General features: G+C 34.8%; 1 protein-coding gene across 1 annotated transcript; it reads left to right on the top strand.

Annotated features, from left to right (window-relative positions):
• The first annotated feature begins 12039 nt into the window (after positions 1-12039).
• On the top strand, positions 12040-14488 carry LOC149187556 (putative protein phosphatase 2C 6). Its single transcript, XM_089409695.1, has 7 exons — positions 12040-12118; positions 12592-12725; positions 13223-13294; positions 13455-13823; positions 13959-13995; positions 14154-14212; positions 14324-14488. Exons 1-7 carry the CDS (start codon positions 12040-12042, stop codon positions 14486-14488), a joined length of 915 nt encoding a protein of 304 aa, XP_089265821.1.
• Positions 14489-19044: the final 4556 nt, after the last annotated feature.

The following is a 19044-nucleotide window of genomic DNA, read 5'->3' as shown; positions in this document are numbered from 1 at the left end:
ATAGTTGTGCTAACTTATGCTATATTTATTATATTTATGTAGAACAATACATTTCTATTATACTTTATTAAAACAAATTCATATTCTATGTTTTAATCATTTTGTAACAAAATATATTTGTCCAAAATATAATATCTTAATTTTTATTATATTATTTTTTAATTTATCAATGTAATATTATTTCAGTATTTATTACACTTCATTATTTTTAAATGTAATGAAAAATATCTCCCTATATTTTATTATTATTATTTTCTTACCTTTCACTATAACGTCATTTCCCATATTAGATTGAGGATTGTAAATCACCTCATGTATATGCTTAAAATAAATCAAAACCCCCTATAGTTAGGATAAAATAATATAACTAAACTAATATATTGTTATACAAAAACTCACACAATAACAATTCAATCATTATATATCTATCTTGATATACACCGACATATCTCTACATCAAATGGTTTGGTTTTAAATGAATTTATATTGATGCTCGACATCTAGTTAGGGGAGAGACACCATTACATGAATACCTCCACCTTAAACCACAAAAATGCCATGCAATCATGCCATTTTGTCATATGACACCTGTACTTTTATGCATCCACCTGCCTACCATACCTTGTCACGAGTTCAGCGGGTTCAGTGAGAGTTAGGGTTAGTTTAGGGTATAGTCTTGGAGGCTTGTCTTTGACGCTGTGCATTTCCGTTCGGGTATGGTTGTTGTTCATTTATGCTACCAGGTACTTGCGTGGCACTACTGAGTTGCAACAACCATAACCATCCTTGATGTTGCGAATAGTGGGTTATGGGGATGTTCTGAAATTTATTTGAGAGGTTGTTCAGTTGTTATCATCCATTTCGTCTTGTTTATTGGGATGGTTTTTCTTCCCCGTCTTGTGTATTGGGTTGAGTATTCTTTTGTGTTCATCCCTGTGGAGGATTTAGCTCAGCTAAGTTGGATATGGTCATTTCGTGCTTCGAAATATTTTTTCAGGTATATGCATAATTTTCTGAGCTTTTTGGTTGAATTTTACTTGTTTTCTGCTAGTTTAGGGATGTCTAATAATCATTGATGCATATCTTGTAGGTTGTTGTGCAATTTGCATTTCGAGCTACAATTTTTGGAGAATATGGGGTTCATTTGGCGTGTTGGCATGGAGGAAGCCAACGAAACGATGACAGGAAGTTAGGACACTGTCTTACCAGCCTATGTACATGTGGTTTTAAACACATTTTGTTGGATGGATTATTGTGCCTTTGTTCATCTTATCTACCTATCCTTTTAAACACCTTAAGCTGTGTGGGTTTTTGGTTTTGTGTAATTTTCTATAAATTTTGGTGGTCCTTATGGATATGGTATCGCTTATTGAAATATGTTAATAAATAAAATTGAAGTGCTAATGACTTGTCTTACTAATGATTGGATTTAATGTTACAATGGCTAATTGAAATGTTGTCGTTGGGTTCATTGCTTGGTTTGGTATAATTGTGGAAATCATTTATTAGTGTTGTTCATTTGTACATTTTTTGGAATTGGTGCAGTGGTTGGATGCAATTGGTCTACTGAATTTGCTTTCACTTAAAGCGGTCTCCAATTATGTGGCATGGTCTCACTGCAATGGGTTTGCAACACATTTACTCGGTCTCTGTGGGCTAGAAAAGAGTATGCTGCCCATATAATCCATTAAAGTGTTAAATATTTATAGAAGTGCATGCAATTAGTTTTTACAATATTTTTTGTGACTCCTATGACTCAAGCTTCATTTATGAATATTGTGCATTGATGTTTAAATCCTTAAATTTTGGTGGCCCTTATGGATATACTATTAGGGTTACATGTTGATATGTTGTTATGGTTACGTCGATCTCAGCAGCCATTATTTCCCTTACCTCCAATGAAAAATGTAATCTAACCAATTTCTCATCAAGTGCCCTACTCTCATGATCATTTTTCCCAGTGAGTTGATTTCCATTTGCTACTTCCAGGGTGCGTCCAATGTGAACTTCATGGTCTCAAGTAATTGAGCAACCTCCTCCCTTTGATATTGTGAATTCATACCCTCCAATGGAAATGGGATTAGTGCTAAAGGTTATGGGCTCTTGGCTTATTCTTATGGATTTGTTGGACTTGGTAAAACAAAAGAGAGGCTCCTTCCTGGTTACAAGTGCTTAGGTAAGGAAAAATGTTCCTGTGTTATGGTTGATTCCTTCCTTCGATTTTCATTGGTGGTGGTTACAGGCTCTTGGCATAAGGAAAAAGGTTCTTGTGTTCTCGCGGATTCTGGAAAAAGGAAAAATCAACTAACTTGAATGCATTGAACATACAACCGATGGTATAAACTATTAATTCATGGTTGTGGCAATAATGAAAAAATACAAAATATTAACAATACTCCCCACTTTTAAATGGATTCAAAATAGGGATGTATGGCAAAATTTTAGAAAAATTCCAAATCCTGACGTACCCCCAATGTGATGTGATTGTGTGTTCTCACAAAACTTTAGCTAGTAACCTCTGTAAAAAACAAAAACTTCAAGGTTTCCTCCAATCACTTATTAATTAATGCCAGAGTTAGTACTCTAGAGCTTCTCCAACTCTCTTTTGAACCTTCGAGCTTTATCCTTCGCGTATCCTACATTAATTCTCCACTTCTTAACTTGCTCTTTTAGTCCAGTCACCTCTACAAGAAAATTTTCATCTCTAACCACCAGCATCCCATTCTAAGACTTCAAATATCTATCTAAAACTTCTAAATCCTCAAACTTTCTCTTGAGTATTTGAATTTCCCTTACCTTTTTAGTCTTCCTGATCAAGAATTCCAAGGGGGATGAGTCTTCCCACTCCTCCATTACAAGATTTTGACTTCTAGCAGAAGTATCTAGAGTCATTACAATATCTACTAGAAGAAAAAAAATTCCTCTTATCATCAATAGGTTTCCTATTTGAAATCTAGTCACTTATCATACTTGACCTTCCTCGTTTACAAGGGCACTTTTATTCTAGTCTTGGGACATGGCATGATCTTCCTTGGGAGATTTAGATTCCTTATAAGATTTGAGGTGGGGTAATGATTACGAGGGCATCATTGTATGGTCTGGGAATGCAAAATGAATCTTGGTGGGTTTAGGCCATGATGTTACCAAGGACATTTGGAAATCAACCTTTAATAACTGCATTCAAATTCTAACAGATTTACATCATGGACAGGAGACATTACTTATAATGATAAAGGCTCAATGGACTAAAAATATTTTTGACATGCCATTCATTAAGGTATCTTTATAAGTCTGTTTTGAAAAATGATAGTCATATATATTTTTTATAAGAAAATAAATGATATCCATAATAATCATACTTCAATCAGTATTTAAAAAGAAAAAAATAATCTTCCTATACCAAAATTCCATGCGTGCACTTAGTGCGAAATTTGATCTCTCAATTAAGGAATACCTTAGGAGCATAATAGTTGGGGGAAATATTTCATGTTGGACTAGAAATAAAAAGGAAAGAACAAACAATAAGGCACAATTTTATTCTAGGATCAGCTGATGCTATGATTGCTCTAGAGTTTTTAGAATTTCCAAGAGAATCATTAGAGCTTTAGAAATAAGGGGGGAAAACAAAAATGAGATAGGACACAAAGGGAAGGGTAGAATTGGTTAGCTTATTATACTTTAAAATACATAAATATTTTACACTCCTTTAATAGTTGAAATATTTTTCCATTTATCTTATTTACTGAGAAACCTTGTCTAATATATTCTTATGACTAAGCATAATATAATTCTTATCATATTGTAAAGATAAACCAATTTCTTAAAATGTAATATGATCCTTCAAAATAAAACAATTTAATTTCAAACGAAAATTTCAAAATAATATATTTGACAACATATTCTTTGTCAATTAATATATAGGAAAACTATCTGATACAAATTAACAATGAATTCAAATAAGCCATAAATAAATTATTTTATATAGGAAGGATTTTCTCTTGTTTTTGTCCATTTCATCATAAAGAAAATCTCTTGTTTTATTTATGCACCCAAAGATCATATTGTTGAGAAATCTAGGGCACAAGGAGTCAAAATATTTATATGCTTGATAATTGTTTGTGATATACTTTTACCTTTTAGCTTATAGTCTTCTCTTCATTATATTATTATTATTATTATGTTCTTTTCAACAAGACAATTACCAATAAGCACAATGGAATACAAGTTACACAGTATGTAGGCTTGTCAACCAGGGCCAAAACCTGTCACCTCTTGAGAGGAAACCCTGATCAAAATTATTCTTATAGATCTTCAATTAATGAATACCAATACCATGACAAAGACCCTTAACTCTAGTATCCTCCAAATAACCATATCCCTAACCTTGAGGTGGGTTTAGGGTTTGGGATAATTTAATCAAATTTAGATCAACTGAATTCAAGAATCTGAACTCTGTTGAATTTGAATTGGAATTTTGATCTAAGATTTATTTTTATTTCGATGTAAAGATCCAACTACAACAAGTATGACCAGGATAATCATGCATTGGTCTAAACACTTACCAATGAAACAATATACCATTGGTAAAGAAACTATCTTACACAGTGACCATTGCCTTCATGAGAAACCTAAAAATAAATTAATCAAAGAATTCTAAGTTAACAGATTAGGGGAGGGACACCATTATTCTCGGATTGATTTATTTTTAGGGCAATTAAACAAATATGAGCGCCATTAATAGTAAATAAAATAATGGCAACAATATACCATTGGTAAAGAAGCTATCTTGCATAGTGACCATTGCAAATAATTAACAACAAATAATTGCATCGTTAATAGTAAATAAAGAATCGAACTTCCCCATCTATCTAATAGTTTAAGATATATAAATGCATTACAAATATGGCATTAGAGTTCATTAAACAAAGTTTATCAGTAAAAAAATTAAGTAGCACTAGTTATCAATAAACAAAGTTCTAAAATTCAATCAAAACAATTAATCACTCAAAGGAGAGTTCCTATGGTTCACTGCCTCTTGAGGTATGGGTTCCCTTTCTATTATCTAATTGTTATGGTTGTGAAAGTATGAAATAAGGATTTGTAACCCTAACAACATATCAAGAAACACATATCAACACTGCCAACAACAATTAAAGGAAGAAATTACCAAGAACATAGGAACCCTTTCCCTTATGCCAAGAGCTTGTAGCCAGGAAGGAGCCTCTCTTTTGATTTATAGTAAATAAAGAATCAGACTTCCCTAGCTCTCTCTCTCTCTCTCTCTCTCTCTCTCTCTCTCTCTTTGGAATTACAGTTACGTAAACAAATTAAATAGTATTTTTTATCAATAAACAAATTTTTAACATTCAATCCAAACAATTAATAACTCAAAGGAGAATTCCTATGGTTCACTTCCTCTTGAGGTATGGGTTCACTGCCTATTATCCAATTTTTATGGCTATGAAAGTATGAAATAAGGATTTGTAACCCCAACAACATATCAAGAAACACATATCGACACCACTAAAGACAATAGAAGGAAGGAATCAAATAGAACACAAGAACTTTTTTGCTTATGCCAAGAGTGTGTAACCACCACCAATGAAAATAGAAGGAAGGAATCAACCAGAACACAGGAACATTTTTCCTTATCCAAGTGCCTATAACTAGGAAGGAGCCTCTCTTTTGTTTTACCAAGTCCAAGAAATCCATAAGAATAAGCCAAGAGCCCATAAACTTTAGCACCAATCCCATTTCCATTGGAGGGCCTGAATTCATAATATCAAAGGAAGGAGGTTGCTCAATTACTTCAGACCATGAAGTTCACATTGGACAGACCCTAGAAGTAGCAAAGGGAAATAAACTCATTGCGCCAAAGGATCATGAGAGTAGGACACTTAATGAGATATTGGTTAGATTACATTTTTCATTAGAGGTAAGGGAAATAATGGTTGTTGAGATGGACGTAACCCTAACAACATATCAACATGTAACCCTAACACAACATCCATAAGGGCCACCAAATTTTAAGAATTTAAACATCAATGCAAAATATTCATAAATCAAGCTAGAGTCATAAGAGCCACAACAAATATTGTAGAAACTAATTGCATGCACTTCTATAAATGTTTAACATGTTAATGGATTATGTGGGCGACATACTCTTTTTTAGCCCACAGAGGCCGAGTAATTTTTTTGCAAAACCCTTGCATTCAGACCATGCCACACAATTGGAGATTACTTTAAGAGAAAGAAAATGTAATAGAACACTTGCACCCAGCTGCTACACCAATTCCAAAAAATGCACAAATGAACAACACTAACAAATGATTTCAACAATTACACCAAACCGAGAGATGAACCCAATGACACCATTTCAATTAGCCATTGTAACATTAAATCCAACCATTAGTAAAACAAATCATTATCACTTCAATTTTATTTATTAACATATTTCAATAAGTGATGCCATATCCATAAGGGCCACCAAAATTTACAAAAAATTACACAAAACCCAAAGCTCACATAGCTTAAGGTGTTTAAAAACATAGACATATAAGATGAACAAATGAACAATAATCCATACAACTAAATGTTTTTAAAAACTCAAGTAGATATGCTGGTAAAACAGTGTACTATGTTCCAGTCATCATTTCATTGGCTTCCTCCATGCCATCACGCCACAGGAATCCCATATTCTCCAAAAATTGTAGGTCAAACTACAAATCACACAATGCCCTGCGACACAGGCATCACTGATTATTAGACATCGCTAAACTTGCAGAAAACAAGTGAAATTCAACCAAAACACTCAGAAAATTACACATATACCTAAAAATAGCCTTCGAGGCATGAAATGACCATATCCAAGACCGAGCCGAGCTAAATCGTCCACAGCGATGGATGCAGACGTATACCCAATCCAATACACAAGACGGGGAAGAAAAATCATCCCAATAAATGAGACAAAATGGATGATAACAACCGATCAACCTCTCAATCAACTATCAGAACTTCCCCATAACCCACTATCCACAATGTCAAGGATGGTTATGTTTGTTACCACTATTACAACAGTGACACACAAGTACCTGACAGCATAAACGAACAACAATCATACCTAAATAGAATTGCACAGCATCAAAGACAAGCCTCCAAGACTATACCCTAAACTAACCCTAACACTCCCTGTACACACTGAAATGATGACCAGGTACGGTGGACAGGTGTACGCATACAAAGTACAGGTGTCATGTGATAATAAGGCATGGTTGCATGGAATTTTTGCGGTCCAAGGTGGAGGAATTCATGTAATGGTGTCTCTCCCCTAACTCGATGTCGAGCATCAATGTAAACTCATTTAAAACCAAACCATTTGATGTAGAGAGATGTCGATGTATATCAAGATAGATATATAATGGTTGAATTGTTATTGTGTGAGTATTTTTATAATAATATATTAGTTTAGCCTAACTATGAGAGGTTTTGGTTTCTTTTAAACATATACATGAGGTGATTTACAATCCTAAATCTAGCATGGGAAATGATGTAATAGTGAAAGGTAAAATAATAATAATAATAATAATAAAATATAGGGAGATATTTTTCATTACATTTGAAAATAATGAAATGTAACAAATACTAAAATAATTTTACATTGATAAATTAAAAAAATAATATAATAAAAATTAAGACGTTATATTTTAGACAAATATATTTTGTTGCAAAATGATTAAAACATAGAGTACGAATTTGTTTTAATAAAGTATATTAGAAATGTATTGTTGTACATAAATATAATAAATATAGCATAAATTAGCACAAATATATAAATTGAATGGTTGGTAAACTCCTATAGGCATCAATTTATAGTAGGTATTAAGACACCCATCTCATAATACATTTCACATTATCAAGATTAAACATTTTTTTTTAAAGGAATAGTTAGCAGATACATTGACAAAAAGTCTAGATTATGGGCCAAAAATCTTACAACAATGTTCTGTGATTTTAACATGAAAGTATTCATCTGCCGATACAACCAAAAAGCCATTCCTCGTATTGTGTTATTGATTATACCAAAAAAGAGTTATCACTAATAACTCAAAAGGAACCTAGAATCAAACAATACTTGTAGGGAAACTAGAAAATAGAAAAGAGTGCAGACTTCCCAAGAGGAATGTGAAATGAAATCACAATAAGGTTTAGTTCAACACTATGGTTCTTTCAAATATGATCTTCATCTACATATAAAGACTTGAAACTTTATTATTAAGACCATAAGTAAAAAGAATCATGGTATTTTAGACTTTGTGAATCAAGGCCATGATTGTAATATACAAATGCAACAATCTCACAACACAAGTAAGGATTTTAGTCAACATAGATCATCCAAGTTTTAATACATATGACAAATATTATAATTAACATTTTTATGGCTAGACATAATATTAGTCTTCTCAAGTTTATGATTGTCAAAATGATTTTCCATCGATGTGCAAGTAAACGTTTCATTAATGATCATGACAAAATCATAATTAATTTTTTGGACAAGACTTATATCTACTAAAATAGAAATAATCTAGTAAAGTTTTTGGCTATTTTTACAACAAGGACTTTTATAATTTGGAGTGTTTATTAGAAAGGTTTCCTTCTAGTCATCTCAAATTCACATAAGCTTATTAAAAGAAACTATAAAACATATAATTAATTTTGCCAATTTTCTTAGTATGATGTAATTTATAAATCTTAACTTATCTTTCACTTTTACAAAGCTTTCTCTAATGGTATAAAGAAAGTTAACATGGATGATTATTCTTAGAAGAGGATTGGATTGTCTTAGACAATTTTCATTAATTGTGATTTTATACTAAGTTTAGATTAGTTATATCATTTTATATTCAATTCTTACATAAAATATGTTTTAAATAATACAAACTATTTATTCCTTCATCTACCTTTATCTTGGGGATTAATGTCACATGCCCATTTTAGTACAAATTGTTTTCTTGTCTTACTTAACCATTTTAATGAAAATCCAACAATAAAGGTAAATAATTAAAGCTGAAAATATTTTCATTGTAAGTTTTTTTAAACTCCATTTACAAAATTTCCGGCCCTCTTCAACTTATATGGCCATTTTTTAGTTTACACATCCATCTTCTAATTCAATTTCACATATTCATTCACCTATTAAAATATATGGTAGTAGTTAGATGGATTTGACATAGATTGAAATTAGATGCTCTTTCTCATTATGTTGTACCATTACAAAAATGTGGGTGATTATTGCAAATTTGGTGTATCTAACACAATATTCAAGGTTTGGTGCAATAAACATTTTAGTATGTGTTTAATATTAATTAATAGAAAGGTTATTGTTATTATTTAGCAAAAAATATCATATTAACTAAAGGAACAACTTTCCCTAAAAGTTGTCATTTACAATATTAAGCCCTAGTGCCATCTACCTTGTGAGTCATAATGCACATGGCTTTGACATGCAAGGTTTAACATCATGGAAGTGGAGGATGAGGGTCATTAATGTGGAGAAAAGCCATTTGTCCTTTAGCCATTTGCATGCACACCTCATGCGTCATTATGGAGAAAATAACACATAGGGTACTTCTCATCCTCTTAAGTATTAGCAGAGGCTTCATAAAAGGTATCAGAACTAACTTAGTAGAAGGCTTAAGGGTGAAGAAATTTATAAATGGTGATGGATTCTCCTCCAAATTTGTTTTTTCCTTTAGCCATTTGCATGCACACCTCATGTGTTATTATTGAGAAAATAGGGGATAGGGTTCTTCTCACCCTCTTAAGTATTAGCAGAGGATTAGTAAAAGGTATTAGCACTAAATTAGTAGAAGGATTAAGGGTGAAGAAATTTAGAAGTGGTAATGGATTGTCCTCCAAGTTTGTTTCCATTGGCTTGAACTCCAAGTTTATTTCTGTTGTCTTGATCTCAAATATGTTGGTTAGTTTTCTAGGTCTACCTACTCTGTTTTGTGGCTTAACCCTTACCTATTCTACAATTTATAATTTTCATTCTTAATTAGCTAGATTATGACCATAGTGTGATTTTATATGTGGGTTGGGTGAACTCTTCTTGGGCCTTGGCCCTTTCCTAAGAGGAATTATGCCCTTCTTGTAACACTTCCTAGAACTTACCTTCGATCATATTTTGTTTTGTTAGCTACACTCAAAGAGCTTTGAATTGTCAACCTTTACACAAGGAATGCTTTAAAAATACACTCAACTATGCTTTAACCATACACTCAACTATGCTTTAACCACACACTCAACTCCATCATGTGTTGTTCTATGCCCCAAAACCCCACGTTACCATCCTTGTTTTTCTTCCTCACTCAACAATGTTGAAGTTAAACAACAAATAAGACTTATAATTTGTTGACAACACATAATACTTTGAACACAACAAAAAAATATCAATACAGATTTTAAAAACTCCTAAAATGTCATTCCAAAATGCCTCCTTACCATCTTAGTAAAGACCACCTCGCTAAAGACCAACGATGCTAGGAACAAACCAATAATTACCACAATTTGTTTTCAAAAAGGATGCTAGGAAGCAACAAATGATTACAACAATGGTTTTTCTTTAAAGTAAAGGAAAAGGTAACTCAAACAAAAAATTCGGTTATCAAGGAAAGAAATAGGACTTTTAATTTTCTTTCAAAACACAAATGGAAAAGAAATTAAGGTTGAGTTCATTGATTGATACCAAAATGTTTATGATAAGAAAATTTTACTAAGCATAATAAAACCTTCATAGCTCAGGTTGAGGACGAAAAAGGTCCATAATTGGAATTTGTTCTCCACAAATTGCAATACAAAGTTATCCTCCAGAAATTGCTTTTAAAGATTGTATATCTTAGGTTGAGGAGGACAAAGGAGAAAGATCAAGTTATTCTTCAAAAATTGGATTTTATTTTGCATTTGACACGTTTTCTCTCAAGGTTTTTGTTAAATGGAATTTAGAAATTACAATCTTGTGTGGTGAAAATTTCAATAGTGAGCCCAACTATAAATGGGCATCAAAATGTCTATGTACACCATAAAAATTGTAAAAAACAATAATTGCAATAGTGAACCCAAATGGGCGTCAAAAAGTCTATGTACACAATAAACATAGAAAAAAAACAAATTTTCATTTCCTGATTCTGTCCTCCTTACCAAGTGTAAGTGTTGTTTGTTATCGTTATAAGATAAGGCAACTCCTTAAATAATGACTCCTAATAAAATCTTGTTTTTTTTTCTTTTGATAAAAAACTAAAACTAAGGACCCTTAGTTGCACTTTAGTTTTGGTAGTAAAAGCAATATTCCAAATAAAAAAATGAATTCGTGTTCCTATTCCCATATTATTTTGTATTTTCATAAGCAAACTACATAAAGATACAAAATAAAAGGGTGGGAAAGAGAGTGATCTAAGCCATTCCTCTTTCCCAACCATGAAATGAAGCTCACATAGAGCTATCAAAATCAAAGGTATGGATCATATCCATGGCTGCCCTTTGTAACCACTTTTCAGCCTCCGCCATGAAGGAGGGACTTAATCTAACCATAATAACACGGAATTCATTCACATCCAAAGCCCCATCTCCGTCCAAGTCGCCTTCTTCGATCATCGCTAAGATCCTCATCCTTCATCGATTCCATTCCCAACACTGCAATGTTTTTCTTTAGACTAGTGAAGGTCATTATGCCCTCTCTACATTCGCCACCGAATGAAAGCCATTCTAGGGCCCCTTTTCCCCTAATTAGCCCATTAGCCCCTCTTCCCCTAATTTCTCTGCCATCACCGGCAGGTAGTCCTCAAACACCACATCGAATTATTCTTCTCTTTCTATTACCATCATTGGTGGCAAGCCTTATTCATCCAAATAATTTGATTTTGGCAACTCGGTGAAGGTGTCTTGGACTAAAGCTTCAGCGTTCATGAATGAAAATGTACTGCTTGATTTTTCAAGATGGCATGGTTTCAATTTCAAATCTCACACCAGCTTTAGAATATATGAATGGTGGGGTTCAAGCTCGTGTTTCGACGCATTTCCAAATTGAAATGTGTACGATCTGGTGGTGGCGGTCAAGGTGGAGGTAATAGACGGAGGGGAAATCCCATAGGAGGAGCTACCAGAAATCGTAATAATCATATGCCATGGTCTGTATGATTAGCTTGAATATTGGTTACCCCAGGCTCATGCCCATGCATAATGATATGCATATGCAGAGGTGTACTTCATGCTGACCATGTAGAGACTAAAGGTACTCTTAAGTGTATTAAATATCTTATAGCATAGTATTTATTGGAAGCTGGAAAGATGGAGCTATCGAAAAATCAACAGTCTATGAAGTAGCATGCATGGACATGGACATGGTATGGATGTTAACAATCACTATCTACATTAATTACACTAAATCATGGAGCCTTGGGAGTTGGAGTGATAAAACTGCGTGAAAATGTATGGACATGTGTAATTATACATCTATGGTATGGCATGGTGTGATGCACTAAGCCACTAATGATTGCCTTAGTGACTTGTTTTTAAGAATTTCTGCCTAATGAATAGTGCTCGACATTCTACGCGAGTACCTCTGGAATACAGATACAGACGTGAAGTGTGCTCGACATTCTAGGCACTTCCCTCTGGAATACGGATACAGACGTGAAGTGATTGTGAATTTTCTGACTATGGAAGGGGATGTGATCTCCATGTTTATGTAAACAGAAGACAACAAAGAAAAGGAGGATCCTGACTTGCCACATCAACAATCCAAAAGAACCTGCGATCGACGTAAGCTCGGCATACTCGTAGTCATTGAGAGTAGTATGTGGATAACAAAAAATACATGCAATAAGGAGTAGTATACCCAGGTGAAGGAATGGCCCGGTTTCCATCACCACCTGGAAAAACCTCCGGCTCCGGCCGCTGACAATTCCTTCGCCCTCTGCCACCCTCCGCGAGCTCCACCCAGCTCTGCCACCCTCCGCATTAATGTTGATGACTGACAGGTTCCTGACCTACATTCCGATTTCCATCGCTTCTTGCATGGGAAGTTAATTCACCATGGAATTTGAATTACTCCAAAAACCCGCAGGCTGCTCCCTCACCAATTTGACTCGGCATCCCCTGCAGCTCACCAGGTAACCAGGTAACCATAACATTCTGGAAAAGTTGTTGTTGGGGGTTGCACTTCCAGCGGTCACAAAAATCTAATGAAAGTTCTCCACTACATTTCTTTGGAGTCTATGATGGACATGGAGGTGCCCAGGTTAGCTTCCTTCCTAACACAATTCATGGTAGTTAATTGAATCTGCGTTTTAAAAGTATTTAACATTTTGCAAGCCTCTCAGATCCTTATATGCGAGTTTTTAGTTTTGTATTCGTTATTCTGCTTTCAAGAGATTAAAGTTGAAAAGGAATATTGGCAGGCTTCCAATTTATGCAAAGACCACCTCCATCAGGTACTGGTTGAGGAGTTAGATGCAGTAATGAGTGGAAAGGGATCTGACATCGATGGTAGTAACAACAACTGGAAGAGACTCTGGGAAAGGGCTTTAGTTAGTTGCTTCAAGAAAGTGGATGTTGAAGTTGGACAGGAGCCTAATAGAAGAGATGACTCAGGGGAGGGAAACCACATGGAATGTTGTTCAGAGCTCATTGCCCTAGAAACTCTAGGAACTACTGTTGTTATTGCTATTGTGGGGTCATGTCAGATTATCATTGCTAATTGTGGAGATTCAAGAGTTGTTAAATTATGCCGTGGAGGGAAGGCCATTACACTTTCAGATGATCACAAAGTATGCCTTATTTTCTTTGGAGCAACACTATTATTGACCATAGTTTATCATTTTTTCAACCATTTGCTTGCATCAACACATATATGCTCTTTGATTTGGGGATCTAACCCAATATTTTTGTGATTGCGGCCCCAGAGAGCGGACGAGATGGAAAGGATTGAGGTAGCAGCAGGTAAGGTTATTTGTTGGAATGGATATCATCTTTTAGGAGTGCTGGCAATGTAAAGGGCCATTGGTATGATATGTTTGTAGTAAGATAACAAGTACATATGTGTGCTTTGGTGCTTTCCTGGTATTTGATATATCTATTATCATTTCTAATAGTTGCAGGAGATCGCTATTTGAAGCCATCTATTATTCCTGACCCTGATATTACATTCACTGAATGGGTAAAATAAGATGAATGTCTGATACTGGCCAGTGATGGATTATGGGATATTATATCAAATGAGGAGGCGTGTGATATTTCTCGAAGGTGCATCTCTCATTGGCATAATAAGAATCCAGTTTCATCTTTAAAATCAATCGATCATTTAATGGACCCTGCAGCACAGTCAGCTGCTAATCATCTCTACAAGATTTCTATTCACCGTGGCAGCTCTGATAATATAACGGTTTTGGTTGTGGACTTGAAGGAAAAAAGGAGGCGGGCACGGAGAAGCTGAAACAATGAAGCTTAAAGTTACTCACGTTGCATTGATGTTCCTCCAAGGAAAATTGCACCATTAGAGTTTTTGATATCCCAAGGTGATTGCTTTCATTTATTTTTATTGTTTTTTGGGATGGGTAAATACTGGAAAGTAGGAAGCATCCTATTCTTTTGCCTGATGGGAAATTTACTAGACAAGAGACCAGTTCTTGATAACCAATGTTCAGAGGTCTTTAAACAATTGCTGTAATATAGCATTTTCCTTGGCCCTTTTATCCCTGGAAAATTGACCACAAAGCTGACCAATATAGGATGATGGGTGCAACATTGGAAAGATTTTGTCCTTCCAGAATCTTGGACAAAATATTGACAATTTTCAGGTATGGACAACAAATTCTTGTGGATATGTTCTTTGCTTCAATTTAGTGGTGTTGTTCCAGATACTGAAACCATGTAATGAAAATTTGCCCAAGCAGGAGATAAATTGTCACCTTGAAGTTTCATTTTGTAGACTAATATTGCCTTAAAAGTCATGAAAATGACCCTAAAATGTAGGGTTACTTCTTTGTAACAAACATGCTGATGGACATATATTTTATCTCATCTAATTCACTTCAGCTCTTAATCAGGAGAATGGGTCTTTGGAGGACTGGACCTTTGAAAGGCCATGACAAAACTCCATAATGATTTTAATGAAGCTGCATGATATATTAGGGATGAGATTATCTGAAGTGTATTTACACATTCAATGAAATACAATATATGTGTATTTTTTTACAAGCTTTGTTAGTTATCTACTCATGTGAAGCATTCTGGATACCAATATGTTAAAGATATTTTTTTCTAAAAAGTTCGTCTATTCTGAAGGAACAACTCTATTTGAAAAATTGTTTGTGTTACTTGAATTTAGTTTTAATATAAATTGTTCCTTCTATGATTTCCATACATCTATTTATATTTTTTTAAATCTAGGGAAATTGGTAGCTCGTTGGGATTACCTGGTTGAGGCCTAGGTTCAAAGCCAATGACTGCCACTATAATCCTAGGCCATTCCTGGCAGCTTGCGAGCCAGCACATACATATGTTTATATTGCATTTATTAATATTTGGATATGTAGCACCATTGTTGTCTGTTTAGGGAATATTACCATATACCAGATTCTACAGTGAGTTTCCAGGGCCAACATACAATCTTTAATGCCATTCCTAAAGTTATATTTGAGCATGTACCATGTAGCTACTTCTACAGTGAGTTTCTAGGGCCAACATACAATCTTTAATGCCATTCCTGAAGTTATATTTGAGCATGTACCATGTAGCTACTTTATGAGTGAAGTAGGTGCTGAGAACAGGACAAGTTTTCCTGGTCCTTGTTTATCCCCATTGTTTCAAGATGCTACCTTCTAAACTGGAAGTGATTTAAAGTTAGCACCAACTTTTTAAGTTTGGACCTGACATGCATCCCAAGGTAGCCGAGCTTGAGGTTGTATATTTCAAGTTCCAATATTTGATATGTTGGCTATTCATTTGAACTAGAGATATGCATCCTTGACCTTGACGTACAAATCAGACCTGGATTTAGATTGTCTGAGCTTGCCTCATATGCAAAGCATTACCCAAATTCAGTGCACCCTTAACACACATGGGGATGTACAAAAATACAAAGAGTTGATGGATCAACCCACCCAGATTATAAAATGGATCTCACTTCTCTCAATACAAAAACCATTTTTACTGGACAATCACAATTTCATGGATGTACAAAAATACAAAGAGTTGAGTTGATGGATCAACCCCACCCAGATTCAGTGCACCCTCAACACACATGGGGATGTACAAAAATACAAAGAGTTGATGGATCAACCCCACCCAGATTATAAAATGGATCTCACTTCTCTTAGTACAAAAACCATATTTACTGGACAATTACAATTTCATGCAAATCTTTTGTCCATTTCTTTCCTTATGAGTTATTCCTTGATTCGCTGGTTCATGTTTTTTTTCCTTATCTTGCACTTAGGCTTCTGGAGTTTTGGTGTTTGGAATCGATTTACAAATAGTCCCACCCGTGTTCAGTCACAAGGCTTACCATAAAATGCATGGGTAGGTTTTCTGCCACAGCTGTTGGACACCCAAGTCACTTCCTCGCTATTTTTTGGTTTCATCTTATGTAGGTTATAAATGTCTATGGTAGGTACGTTCTCTACTCGTTTTTGTGTTCTCAGTTTGTTATTTGTTCAAAGGGAACATGAACAGAATGGTAATAGGTGAGGGTGTAGTTTTTATAACTGTCAAAACAACCAATTTGTGAAATGACCATATATGCAATGGCTCCAATTTGGTGGCTGCAAGAATGCACAGATGGTTCATATTTGTTTACTTATGCTGTGATATAAAATATTTTTTTCTAACAGATGTAAACTAGTACCAGTTTTGACAAGCATATAAGATGCAGTAATCTGAAATTCATCAAACTAAACTCAGAAGACAGGTTGATCATATGGTCCACATTTAGAATTGCACCTAGCTTATGAATCTGCACGCATCATTTGTAATAATGTGATTTAATAATGATCCTTCAACATTTGGCTTTTGAAATTTTTCCTTCAAAGATTGTTAAAAGTCTCAGCAATTAAGATTTTTTCCAACAAATTATCTACAAATAGGCCTTCAAACAAGATTTCTAAGTTTCAGTTAGGAAAAGTTAACTCTATTTATGTTTTCGTCATAATTTGGGAGGCTTTAATATAGGAGTAGTCTAACCAGTCTCTGATACTTCACAATTATCATTCTGACTGCAGTCATCTCCAGTTCCATCTGAAATATTATCATCCATGGGAGATATTTCTTCGTTTTCTTCCTGTTTACAAGATCAACGCAATGCCATCAATAACTCAGATACTTAGGTTTCAACAACCAGATGAGAAAATCAGAAAGGCCTTGTCTAACTATTATAAGTTTTGGAATTTTGGCCATAATAATCAGAAATAACAAAGTCCCATGGGATGGCCATGCATTTATGAAGCATATAGAGGGAATTATTAATTTTCAGTTATCGATTTTCACCATGCATTTATAAAGAATATGGATTTTAACCGTGCATTTATGAAGCATATAGGTGGATTTGTTATTTTTGAAGCTATGGGTTTGGCATTATGGATAGATTCATTACCTTACATCAAACAGCTTTGAGAGGTTTTATTCTTTTAAATTTATGAAAATTTGACATTACCTTATCTTAAAGATTGCACCCTGGATGCGGTCACTTTTTTCCTTTCATGGTATTAGCATTATGTAAGGGTAACACAGGAAATCTCTCTGTAGGAATTTACAGGGTAAGTTCATCAGATAGAACACCAAAGGACACCGAACACACACAGATCACAAATCAATACACCCGTATTTTGACATGGTTAAAACCCTCAAAGAGGGAAACCATCCACGGCCTGAGCCAACGCGGCCACTTCAGGCAATTTATTAATAAAAGAATAAAAATTTACATAAGCTTCTCTCATGAACAATTAACCTACAAATGACCCTCCATGCTCTTTAAATAGAGATCATGGACCAATCAAGTGTTAAGCCACGGATCAAGTGTCGGTAATACTGAGGAGAGAATGAACCATCGGATCACTACATATCATGACCGTTGGATTGTAAGTTACAAAATGTACATAGTAAAGAAACACACTTTACCTAACTCTATACTAGACCAAGTTATACTTAACTATTTCCTGTGTCGGAATATCCTAACATCTCCCCCTTAAGAAAAACTTGGGATAGGATTGAAGGATTTACAAATATGACACTATAGAAGGAGGAAGGAGGCACTAGATCCTATCCCCCCTTAGTGACAACTTCCTGAACTCCAGCCATAAATCAAAGTTTAGTAAACTTCGCCTCTGTGAGAGCCTTTGTAAAGATGTCTGCAACTTGATCATCTGCTGAACAATATTGCACTTCAAGAACATGGTCATGAATGAGCTTTCTGATGAAGTGCATGTGTAGTTCAATGTGTTTGTTGCACTGATGTTGGACTGGATCTTTGCATAGTTGAATGGCACTTTGATTATCACACCAAAGTGTAGTCGGATGCTACTACTGAAAGCCAAACTCTGACAGGATCTGACGAAGCCACAAGGCTTCCTTACTGGCTTCTACGGCACCACGATACTCTGCTTCTGCTGAAGAAAGAGAAATGGCACCTTGTTTCTTGCAAGCCCATGTAATAGGTCCTGAACCAAGAGTGAACACATAACCTGCAGTAGACTTCCGATCATCAGGGTCACCAGCCCAATCGGAATCAGTGAAACCAACCAATAGAGGAGATGCTTCAGCACTGTAATGAATCCCAAACTGAACTGTACCTCGAACATAACGAAGTATTCTTTTAGCTGCTTTGAAATGACTTTCACGTGGGTTTTGCATAAACCGAGCAACAAGGCCAACAACAAAGGAAAGGTCAGGACGAGTATGGGTTAGATACAAAAGTTTTCCTACAAGTTGATGGTATAAGGTAGCATCAACTTCAGGAGAAGTACAAGTGACTAAAAGTTTGACTCCAGACTGAAA

The sequence above is a fragment of the Pinus tabuliformis genome, chromosome 3_1, assembly GCF_031772625.1.
Source record: "Pinus tabuliformis cultivar Carrire ecotype Pingquan chromosome 3_1, CPIR1, whole genome shotgun sequence".
Taxonomy (NCBI): domain Eukaryota; kingdom Viridiplantae; phylum Streptophyta; class Pinopsida; order Pinales; family Pinaceae; genus Pinus; species Pinus tabuliformis.
Note: the sequence above shows the minus strand (reverse complement) of the source record. Positions and strands in the feature narration are given on the sequence as shown.

Coding starts and splice junctions, on each gene's coding strand:
- LOC149187556 (XM_089409695.1), top strand. CDS start 12,040: ATGGTGGGGTTCAAGCTCGTGTTTCGACGCATTTCCAAATTGAAATGT. Junction 12,119..12,591: donor TGGTGGCGGTCAAGGTGGAG/GTAATAGACGGA, acceptor CCTAATGAATAG/TGCTCGACATTCTACGCGAG. Junction 14,213..14,323: donor ATATTACATTCACTGAATGG/GTAAAATAAGAT, acceptor TGGCATAATAAG/AATCCAGTTTCATCTTTAAA.